The 12006-nt window shown below is 53.5% G+C and overlaps 1 protein-coding gene across 1 annotated transcript in view; it reads left to right on the top strand.

Annotated features, from left to right (window-relative positions):
• The first annotated feature begins 1275 nt into the window (after positions 1-1275).
• PHACTR3 (phosphatase and actin regulator 3) overlaps positions 1276-12006 on the top strand; it is a 208223-nt gene continuing 197492 nt past the window's right edge. Inside the window, exon 1 of the mRNA XM_060077830.1 lies at positions 1276-1393. Coding sequence (XP_059933813.1) covers positions 1276-1393 — 118 coding nt within the window. The remainder of the gene's footprint in view (positions 1394-12006) is intronic.

The raw sequence follows: 12006 nt of genomic DNA, 5'->3' as shown, positions 1-12006 counted from the left end.
AGCTTCTCTGCACAGCAAGGCCGGGGCTGGGTGCACCCTCCCCCTGCGTCCCTGTGGCCCTGCCGCCTGAGGGTCTGGCCCCCTTCTTAGCCCAGGCTGTGTGACACAGCTCCCCTTTCTGTGTCCTTTACTGGGCTTTCCTCTTCTTCATCGCTGGAGCCTTAGCTGGAGATGTGGGAGTTGCCTCTGTTTCTCCCACACCACCATCTGGAAGGGTTAGAATTGCTCAGTAGCCCCTTGGGGGGCACTTCTGTAAATGGCAGCCCTAGGCGGGGTCACCTCCCTTGCCTGCTCTCATCAACTCCATCAAGGAATCTGGGGGAGGCCTTCCTGGAAGGTGCCAGGTGCCCCCTACCTCTCTCCTCCCCGGCGAGGGGCTGAGGGCCTGGGGGAAGGAGGGCTGGGCAGTGGGGAGGAGGCTGTGGTGGGCGGGGACAAAGCTCCGGAGTGCCCCACCCCCCATCCCACGGTGGCCTCCCCCTGGAAACCTCTGCCTGAAGCTGCTGGGGAGATTAGGCCCTGACCTCCGAGGGAGGCACCCTCAGGGTCTCCTCCCCCCCCTGCCAGCTGGGAGCCGGAGGAAGCGGGATGTGGAATCCTTGCTTCCAGAGCGCGGCTGCGGTGGGAGTGGGCGGTTCAGGACTCAGGATTCAGCCCCCTCCCTCGGGGCGGGCAGCGTGCAGTTCAGGTATTTGAGACCCCGCCCCATCCCCACGCTGGCTCTCGCTCCCCTCTCTCGTGACGTCAGGCTCCTCTCGCGGGGCATGATGGGAGAATCCTAATGTTTTCCAACAGATGCTCCAAGAACAGCTTTCAGATTAAAGCAATCGCCAGAGCACAGATTCTTCTTTTTTCCTTTTTTTTCCCCCGGGGGGTGGGAGGTGGGGTGGGGGGAGGGAGCGCCCCAGAAATTCTCGGGCATCACCCCCTGCCCCAAGCACGCAATAAACACTGACAAGAAAAAGTTTTTATTTCCTGGTTCAACTTTTTTTTTTTTTCCTGGAATATAGACTGAAGAATGGGAATAAACACGAATAAATAACAGAGCGAGGCCGCGCACGCCGGGATGCGCCTGGCTGCAGCCGCGAGGCTATTGTCTCACCGCCCTGAAGCCCGCCCCGGCCTCGTCCTCCGGCTTCTTCTCTTTCCCTGTCCTTTTTGATTTTCCTTTTTAAAAAGACGCCCCCTCCAGTCCCCTGGCCAGTGACCTTGGCCTTCTCGGATGCTCTGATTACACGCGGCTCCCTCCAACTTGCCCCCGCGCCGGCCGGGCCCATGGCCACGTCCGAGGACGGGAGCGGCTGCCTCGTGTCGCGGGGCCGCTCGCAGAGTGACCCCAGCGTCCTCACCGACTCCTCGGCCACGTCCTCCGCGGACGCCGGGGAGAATCCAGGTAACGGGGTGGGCGGGGGAGGGCGGGGAGGGCCGGGGCAGGGGGCGCTGGGCGCAAGTCCCCGGCGCTGCTGCGCGCCGGGGCTGCATTTGCGGAACCGCGGCAGGACCCGGTCGCTCAGGCTCCCCACAAGGCGGCGGAGCCCTTTGTCCGGGGAGGAGCCGGTTCCCCGGGTAGAGCCCGGCACTCCGCATCTGCCCTTCTTGCGGGTTGGTGGGCTCTGCTGGCCCCTCCGAGGGGCTTCCCTTCTTTGGGTGCTGACCAGCTGGGGGCCGGGAGTCAGACCTGTGGCCGCCTCTACCAGCTCCGGCTCCGAGCTCTGCTTCCCTCCCCCGCGGCCCCAGCTCCGGTGGCCCCGGCGGCTCGGCTGGGGCATCCCCCGCCCGGGCAGGGCAGCGCTTATGCGGCCGCCGCGCAGAGGGGTTCCGCGGGGCGCCCAAGTCGGCGGGGCCTGGCGCACCTGGGCGCGCCCGCCCGCCTCCCGGGACAGGTGTGCTGGCAGAGCTGCCACTGGGAGATGAAGGGCATGCGTGCACCAGGACGGAGCCTGATTTCATTCAATTATACGGACCGCGTTCATTCCCCCACCCCCCGCGGCAGCGTCGATTGTTTAGGTGATAATTCCGGTCACAAAGGAGTCTATACGGCTTGATTGATTACTTTCCAAAGAGGAAGAAAGGCCTAATAAAGCAGGAGGGGGGTGGTGGGAGGTGGGCTGTGCGCCCCGTCACCATGGAGACGCAGGAAGCAAAGTGATCATTAAAACCTTTCTCCACCAGAAGGCAATTTTCACTTCACAGGGAGAAGTCTGAGCTTCTGAAATGTAGGGTTCAAAAAAAGAATCAAAGCTGGTGTTTTGGTATCACGCCACAGGACTCCATTCGAATCTTAGAGAAGCACCATCCTGTCACAGGTTCTGTTTTGACAATAAGTTGCCTTACCTTCCTTTGAGGATTGTCCCTCTCTAAATTCACTGACCCCGGATGGGGACTTGATCACGCTAAATGGTGGGCATCAAACTCCAGATACTCCCTGGGGCTGGGGTGAACCGGCTGTGTGGGGAGGGATTCCTTCACTTCGCTGGAACACAGAGGAGCTTCACTATTTAACTGCAAAGAAAGACGGGTTAAAGGCAGGCAGCTCTGTGGGCGCCAGGGCCCAATCTGAAATTTTAAACAATAAACCCATGCAAGGCTTGTAAGATTTCTTTGTTAGGACTATTGACACTGTCCTTTGGTCAAACTAAGGTACCCACCGGAGGAGATCCCTGGCTTTTTTTTTTAATATCTGGGAGGGCAAGTTAATTTCCTTGGAGTTTCGAGCAGAGGCAGCTATAGGCAGACCCTTAAGGCTTTAATTAATCCATTTATTAGAAATCTGGGATTAAGCCCTCAGCACTCCATGATGGATTGGTTTTCTCTGTGTTGGAGATGCACATCCATGGTTGTTCCAATTATGGAAGTTGAGTGGCTCGTCATGAGAAAATCCTTTTCAGCTCCTTTTGTCTCCCTGGCAGTAAAAGGAAGCAAACTTGAAACAGGAATTATGGAGGATTTAGCTTTTTGGCTGTCTGTGAGTTGATGCCTCCGTGGGTGGGAACAGAGGGCTTGACAGGTGTCTCGTGCCGGTCCACCTGGGAGAGAGGTGGAGGGGCTTGGCTGTCCGTGATTAAGTGATACCGCGGGAGGCTGAAAGCCCGAGTTCGTCTCTGGTTCAGATGCTCAAAATGGGACCCAGCGAGCAGATGCCTGAGGTAAAAAAGTCTCTAGTCGGTATAATTCTATTAGCGGCAGAACCTTACTAAAAAGCAAAAATCAATGAAGTATTTAAGGTTTGTGTTAAGCACAGGAGTTCTGGTAGAAAGAGATTCAGAATCTTCAAGTTGGAAGCGACCTGGGAGCTTGACGTGGCGAGGGTGGATCAGGGGAGCATCATCTACAACTGCTTTGCTTGGTTGGCTTGGCATGTGCTCGCATGCCTCTTTTGATGGGGGACTCACTTCTTTTTGATGCAGTGCATGCTTCTCTTCGGGCAGACCCATTTAAAAAGTCTTTTTCACATGGTTTGGGAAGGTCTGCTATCAGTCAGTTCTGATGTGATCTTCTCATGATGCATGTTACCTGGGTTTTCAGAGAGTCTGGTGTTGTGAGTGAGTCGTCGCACCCACCCGAGTCCCGTCTTCACTAGGCTGAAGAGTCCCAGCCCTTCAGCTCGCTGGCCCTGTAGGACCTGTCCCGTTTGTCCGCCTGCTGCTCTAAAGAGCTACTTCTGAAACGGGAAGCTCACGAGCCAGCTGTGGAATAAGCCGGTGCAGAGTCAGAAATACCACCTCCTTCCATCTACAGTCTATGGTTTTCTAAAAACAGCCCGAGGTTGCATTTACCCTTCCCCCTCCCAAATGCATCCTTAATGCATCCATATTCTCACCACAAAAACTCAGAACAGGGCTTCCCTGGTGGCGCAGTGGTTGAGAGTCCGTCTGCCGATGCAGGGGACACGGGTTCGTGCCCCGGTCTGGGAGGATCCCACATGCCGCGGAGCGGCTGGGCCCGTGAGCCATGGCTGTTGAGCCTGCGCATCCGGAGCCTGTGCTCCGCAACGGGAGAGGCCACAGCAGTGAGAGGCCCGCCTACCGCAAAAAAATAAATAAATAAATAAATAAAAATGATCAAGGTGGGGCTTCCCTGGTGGCACAGTGGTTGAGAGTCCGCCTGCCGATGCAGGGGCCGCGGGTTCGTGCCCCGGTCCGGGGAGATCCCACATGCCGCGGAGCAGCTGGGCCCGTGAGCCGTGGCCGCTGAGCCTGCGCGTCCGGAGCCTGTGCTCCGCAACGGGAGAGGCCACAACAGTGAGAGGCCTGCGTACCGCCAAAGAAACAACAACAAAAAACTCAGAACATTATGGGAAAGGTAAGCAATGACACCCCTTTCTGTCACTCTCCAGAGGTTATCTCTGTGACAAGTTCGGTGGAGCATCTGGACCTTTTCATACATGTTTATATCTACAGGATCTTGGGGAAAGACATTTAAAAGAACTCAAGTGGTAACACACTGTATGGAAGGTTCTTCAATTTGGGTTTCTACTCAACACTGGGTCTCGGAGATCTTCCTTTCTTAATAATCACATAGTGTCCCAGGGAATATATTTTTCTCAGTTGAGCTATTAGATATTTGTGTTTCCAGTTTTTAACTATTACAAGCAACACAGCAGTGGTCATCCAGGCAAAGCCTTCTTATGCTCCTTTGTGAATTTCCTCTAGGGTATATCTGGGTCACAGGAGACTCACATTTAAAATGTTTCTGATACTGCATCCTCCTGGAAAATGGACCATTGATGCTCCTTCAGAATCCAAGAGCACCCTTTCTCCAAAGCCTTGACAGCACCTGAGGTCATCAACCTGGTTTTCTCTCACACGAAGGGTGACAGGGGGTGTCTTGTGTTTATTTGTGGCTTTTTAAAAAAAATTTATTTTTGGCTGTGTTGGGTCTTCGTTTCTGTGCGAGGGCTTTCTCTAGTTGTGGCGAGCGGTGGCCACTCTTCATCGCGGTGCACGGGCCTCTCACTGTCGCGGCCTCTCTTGTTGCGGAGCACAAGCTCCAGACGCGCAGGCTCAGTAGTTGTGGCTCACGGGCCTCGTTGCTCTGTGGCACGTGGGATCCTCCCAGACGGGGGCTCGAACCCGTGTCCCCTACATCGGCAGGCGGACTCCCAACCACTGCGCAACCAGGGAAGCCCTATTTGTGGCTCTTTGACTGCTGATGGGCGTGAGCATCTTTTTGTGGCCTTATTAGTGCATTAAATCTCTCAGCGGCCAGGGACTGCGTGGCAGGGATGGAAGATTTTCCCAGAGGGTCACCCTAATGCTCTTTCCATATCATTACTCCATTCATGATTCTTTTGGCAGCTTTACAGGGTTCTTCACTGCAAATCCTTACTCTGTACCCACAAGCATGGTTAAGATTTTCCCCAAAACTTAAAATTTAAAAAAGGCAACTTGGCATCCCATCACCTTGTCTCCCTCCGAGGGCTTCATACTCGCGAGGAGAAGTTTTGCTTTTTCTCGTTCCGTTAGCTCTCAGGCCATGGGATGGGCTCTGCCCTGGCGTTGGTCCCGTGTGGACCTCCTTCCGGTGCAAACCCACGTCACCTCCTCATCTTGTCCCTTCACTGCTCTTGCCCGCTCATCCCCCACGTCCTGACACCCTCTCCTCCCTGGGTTTTCCCTGCATCCCGCAGCACCTCTTCCCAGCCCATCACATGGGGGTTCCCACAGGGCCTTCCTCCTCCACTCTCAGCTCTCTCCCTGGTTCCCAGATGCCAGGACCAGAGACTGAGCCGAGAGTCATCCTGGACAGCTGTCTAGAATGTTTCCGTGGGGTCTGGTACTTTGTCTTTTTAAAGATTCTGCTGTGCAACCAGGTGGGGGACCCTTTGATCTAGCGCGGGTTTCTCAACCTCAGCACAGTTGACATTGGTAATGGGATCCTTCTCTGCTCTGGGGGCCATCCTGTGCATTGTAGGATGTTTAGCAGCCTCCCTGGCATCTGTCCGCTAGACAACAGTAGCACCCCAGTGCCTGGTTGTGACCATCGAAAAATGTCCTCAGACGTTGCCAAGTGTCCCCTGGGGGCAAAATCTCCCTGGAGAACTGCTGATGTAGCTCTTTCATTGTCAAACCCTAGCATGTATCAGGATCACCTGGAAGGGTCGTTCACTGCCCCCCCCCCCCGCCCCCGCAGTGTTTCCACTTCAGCCTGTCTGTGGTGGGTACCGGTGATGTGCATTTCTAACACGTGACCAGGTGATGCTGATGGTTCGGGTCAGGTGACCACACCTGGGGACCCATTGAGCCTAGTCCTTATCCACGGTCTCAGTCTTTGCTGACAAGTTCCGTGTGTCTGTGTGTATATGTGTCTACGTGTGTGTCCATGTGGGACCTGCCCTGACCTGTCTGGCTCCTGAGCTCCAGACCTCTGGGTCCTGCTTACCTCTGCTTGCCCAGGTCTCGGGCCGATCTTACCTCCTCAGAGGGCCCTCTTTGAAGTAGCTACCCTGCCCCCACCTCCCAGATCGCCTTCCTCCATCCTGATTTGCTCATGATTCTCATCACCACCTGGGACTCTGGACTCACTCTCGGTGGGCCGTGCTCCCTAGACCAGGAGCACAGCACAGACTTCGCCCACAGGAGGCCTCGGTAAGCATCTGTGGAACCAGGCACAGTGTCTTAGTGGACGAGGCCTGGGGCTGGCCAGATGGCTGGCCAGGGCCTCCGTGGATAAGCAGCTCAGTGGCAGCCCGAGAGTGGCTGGCAGGTCAGTGTGGAGGAGGCTGGGACCACGTCTTTCTGCAGGGACACATCCACCTCTGCTCATGGCCTGGAGAGGGAGAAGCCTCTCAGAGCATCCACTCCCCTCCTGAGCTGCAGACAGACTCACAGACACATCCCCACCCCAGACTCCAGCTCAGGCATCCCTTTGCCTGAACCTTTTATTGGCGCCCCAGTGCGGGGTGGGGACGAGGGGGTCGCGGCCTGCTTTCTCCACGGTGTGGTTCTCCCCGGCTTCGTTCCTTGCACGTTCCCTCGCTCCGGAGTCCTGAGTTTTGGGGATCTCACTCTTGCAGAGTGTCTCCATGGCTTAATTAGCAGTAGAACTATGCAGTAATTACCTTGTCAGCTTCTTCTTGCGGGTTATTAAAAATAAAAGCTGCATGCTTCAAGAAATATGGAGTTTAGAAAACTTAGAATTTTTTTCTGCTTATGAAAGTACTGCACACGTCCCTCATAGAAAATGATCGGAGGCTTTTGAAACTTCCGTTCCTCAACCCTCCTTACCCTAATGTGACACAGAAGGCAGTGACAAGGGACAGCTTCATCCCTGGGATATTCCCAGGTGCCGGGTGTGGCTGTTCAGCAGAAGGCCAGCCACAGTCAGAGCCCAGGGTCTACCTCCCACCCCACCCCATCCCTCTTGGTCACTTCAGCCACTTTCCTTCTCCTCACTGGTCACTCTTTGAAATGATGTCATACACGCTGTGTGACCTTGGGCAAGTCATTTCACCTCACCTGAACCTCCATTTCCTGTCGGTAACATGGTGGTAGGCAATGTCCATAACTCCAGGTGGGGGAGGATTACTCAGCTGTTGTCTGTAACAGACGCTAGTCATTGGTTTCACAGCTGTGAAGAGGCAAGGCTCCCCTAGGACATCCCCTAATTGCCTTGAGATAATTCCATCTTCTGTGAATAAAGTCCGAAGGGTGCAGACCCTGTGATGAAGACATGGAGACAGCCTGTGGGTTGATCTGCAGCCCCTCCTCTAACTGGCTCTGTGTCAGGGCCAAGCTCGTCAACCTCTCTGGGCTTCATTTCCTCCACCTGTGAAATGTGAGTTAGTGCTGCGTGGACCTGGCCGCGGTCCCTGCGAGGACTCGGGGACCCACGCCCCTCCGTGTCTCAGAACAGTGAGGCCACAGGGTCCGTCCTCAGGAAGCGCCGATGAGAGGAAGGGGGAGGGTTCCGGTTCCGATTCTGATTCTGGTCTACCCAGAGGGCAGCAGCAGCCTGCCGTGTGGACATGTTGGTTCTAACCGTCTTCCCACCAGCCCGGGGCTCCTGACCTCACCCGCCCTTTCCCACACCGAGCCTTTTCTACTCCCCGCAGCCTCCCTCCCTGCCCGGCCCCCGGTCCATCCAGCCATCCTCATATGCTGCCCCCCGGCCCCATTCCTGCCTGCCCCCACCACGACTGCAGGCCTACTGGAGTCTCCCCACCTTCTTTAAGTTATTGACTTTGGTTCTCTAATTATGAGGTAGCACGTTGGTGGTCTTGAAATCAGATTTGAATGTGTATATATATATATTTTTTTTTGTTTGTTTGTTTTATGAATTTGGTGACCTCTTAGGGAAAGGTGCCTGTCTTGAAGGACACAGGTGACTCATTTTAACACTAGGCCTGGGAGTGGCCAGACCACCTGCAGGAGGCTGTGGGTGTGGAGGATGGGAATGTTCCAGGCCCCTCACCCATGCTTCCACCAGAGCATCATGTATGGGGTGGATGTCAAATGTCACAGGAGTAGAGGCGGAAGGAAGACGTTTGAATGTCAACAATGTGTATCAGAGGGTTTGAGACCTACCATGATTGAATTTGAGAGCCGGGATCTATTCCATGTCCTATAAAATGGTTTAACCCAGGCCCCCAACTGCAGTGTCCACACGGGCTGGTACCCCTGAAAATGGCCGAGTCAGGGAGTGGGATTTCACACAGAACTGTTATCACCAGGCAGGAATGTGGTCCCAGGGGGACCTGAGCATCCTATTTTAAGAGACATGCTGGAAATCCAGAGTTTTATGCGAAATGTGGTTTTTAAATATTAGCAAGTTTGTCAGTTAGGGATTGGTTTGGCTTCATGTAATAGAAAACCTAAGCAGTACTGGTTACAATAAGAGAGGGGGCATTTTACTTTCACCAGAAGTGTGGGCAGCACACTGGCCTCCCTGTCTCAGGGCCAAGGCTCTGTGATTTCCTTGCCGGCTCCTGGGGACAAGAGGGTCGCTGTAGCTCCAGCAACACATACGCTTTCTAGGCAGGAAGGAGGGGATGGTGACGGGTGGAGGCGTGTCCAGCTGCTTGGTCCTGACCTGGCTTTCCTGGGGGCCCCGCCCAGTGACATCCGCTTACACCTCCTTGGCCAGAAGGGTGTCAAACAGCCACTCCCACCTGCAGGGCCTGGGAAATGGGGCGTGCGTTTGTTTGTTTTTTAAATTGACTATATTTATTGCAGTATAGCTGTTTTACGATGTTGTGTTAGTTTTTGCTGTACGGCAAAGTGAATCAGCCATATGTATACACATATCCCCTCCGTTTTGGATTTCCTTCTCATTTAGGTCACCACAGAGCATTGAGTAGCGTTTCCTGTGCTCTACAGTAGGTTCTCATTAGTTATCTATTTTATACATAGTATCAATCGTGAATATATGTCAGTCCCAATCTCCCAATTCATCCTCCCCCCTTCCCCCTTGGTATCCATACGTTTGTTCTCTACGTCTGTGTCTATTTTTGCTTTGTAAATAAGATCGCCTGTACCAATTTTTTCAGATTCCACATATATGCATTAATATACAATATTTTTTTTTCTCTTTCTGATTTACTTCACTCTGCATGACAGTCTCTAGGTCCATCCATGTCTCTACAAATGACCCAGTTTGTTTGGTTTTTTTTGGTTGGTTGTTTTGGGTATGTTCACGGCTCCCCCTAACAAGAGCAGGTTCAGAAGATGTGAAGAATGAGAGTGAGCACCAGGTGGTCGTCTGCTGTCCTCCTCACTTAAACACAGAGCACGTGACCCGGGCCCAGCATATCTGGGGTACATGTGGCCGGTAGGCCACCCTCGGAAAGCTCACGCAGAATCTCAGGGGAAGCTGAAGCACTTTGTTTTTTTTTTTTTTTTTTTTTTTTTTTTTTGCGGTACGCGGGCCTCTCACTGTTGTGGCCTCTCCCGTTGCGGAGCACAGGCTCCGGACGCGCAGGCTCAGCGGCCATGGCTCACGGGCCCAGCTGCTCCGTGGCACGTGGGATCCTCCCAGACCGGGGCATGAACCGGTGTCCCCTGCATCGGCAGGCGGACTCTCAACCACTGCGCCACCAGGGAAGTCCCTGAAGCACTTTTTATACTTACGGTATTTCTTTACCAAGAAATTAAAAGTTGGACTAAGATGTGTGACTCAAGCCTGAACATTATGTTCATCCAAATTTTATTTAATAATTTTTATCCCGGGAACAAGACTGACCTTCACATAGCTGACAGTCTGGTAAATCATCAGTGGCTGGAGTGAAAATGTGCTTGTTGTCACCTCTGTGTTACACATGGGGCATCTTACTTTTATTTAATCTTCCTCCAAACCCTTGAGGTAAGGTCAGAGGGTGAGAGGGCCATGGGCACATGTTTGAATCTAGGTGAGTTTAATGCCTGGCCCACTCGGTATGCCCCGCCCACCCTGCATGCCCCCCCACCCTGCCCCGCCCACCCTGCATGCTCCACCCACCCTGCATGCCCCCACCCCCCCACTCTCTGCCCTGCCTGCCCTTTACTGGCTTCATTATGCATCTTACAGGAAGGCTTTCTGTGCTTTAGATGAAACAGATCCCTGTGTTTATCCCATTCCTGGTTCAAGCAACCTATCCCACAAATGCATGCACATCTGTAGTCACATAAACACACAGACACAAAATGTACTCTTCATTTTCCCAGTTCATTTAACTAGCATGGCCACTAGGACAAGATTTATTTACTGAAGGTCAGGCAAGGTGATGGCAGAGAACCAGCCTGGCCAGAGTTGTGGAAGGTCCTGTCTTGAATGGGCTGGGGCGAGTCATTTGGGTGGGTCTCTTAGCAACACACCTTATCTCGTGGCTGTGACATAAGTAGACTTTGAGATCGATTAGTCAGCAGTCAGAAAATGAATTTGCCAAGACCTGAGCGGAGGGTGGGAGCTGTGGCTATAGACTTAGTAAATATGTTTATTACACACTGTTGTGCAGCTGTTTTAAATGTCACACTTTGTTAAAGTTGCTGGGTTGGTCTTAATACTGTTACTTATGAGTGGTATTGTCATTACTTAATGTTTTGGTCCCATTACTTCTTGGAAGTTTGTATCCACGTGCAGACAGAATTTTTGCCTTGTTGTAATCAGTAGCTCAGGGGATTGAAATAGTCAGGAAGATCTGCCAGAAATGATCTTTCTGCTTCCCTTTGGCAGGAAAACGTGGTCTTGGCGACGTTAATTGTGGGGTGACTGTGTTTCTGCAGTCACATGAGGCCCGTCATTGCTGACCTTGGCTCATTTGTCAGCAGGGTCTTTTGTGCAGAGCTCCCCAGAGCTCGCCAGCATCAGGGCTGTCCCAGCCTGAGCATTGCTCTGTGGGGTCCCCTTGGCCTTGCCCCACCTTCTCTATTTTCCTGTTACCCTCCAGGTGACCAGGGATACACTCTGCATAGAGAGTGGTAGAATATGGTCCTCCTTCAAGTCACATTTGTTTGCAAACAAAAGAAGATGGGCTTAAAATATTAATAAAATAGTTGTGGTCATCCGTTGAGGAGACACAGGTGTGGCACAAGTCACTAAGGCGGGGTGGGTTTCGGTGAAATGGGGCATGGTTTTGTACATTATCATCCAGTCCTACGTGTTTATCTGCTGACATAGGAGGCGCTGCTGTGTGCAGGGGGCATGGTGTGTGGATGATGTGAAGAAGTATCGCCCCTCCTGGAAGCTCACCCTCTGGCTAGGGGCATACCGTTTTGACTTGTAAAATGACAGGACACGTATGTAATAAGTACCAGACCTCCCACATTTGCCCCCTTCTGTGTGGCATCCACTTCGTCCTCTGCTGGAGCCTCCAGGCCTCCGTGCTGCAGTGCTGGGCGCTCTCCCCTCTGCTGTCTGCAGGCGGGCAGGGTCGACAGTCTAGGCTGGGCAGGTCTTCTCCACGCGCAGCTCATCCTTCTTAGACCCAGCGATGTTGTCTCATGGCCGTGGGGGACGTGCGCGGAGTCTCTTAGCGTCTGGGGCTCTCACTGCGGTCTAGTTCTGTTAGAGTGGGCACATGGTCAGTTTAAG

Source organism: Mesoplodon densirostris, chromosome 16 (assembly GCF_025265405.1).
Source record: "Mesoplodon densirostris isolate mMesDen1 chromosome 16, mMesDen1 primary haplotype, whole genome shotgun sequence".
Classification (NCBI taxonomy): Eukaryota; Metazoa; Chordata; class Mammalia; order Artiodactyla; family Ziphiidae; genus Mesoplodon; species Mesoplodon densirostris.
The sequence above is the reverse complement of the archived record's forward strand: the minus strand, read 5'-3'. Positions and strand labels throughout refer to the sequence as shown.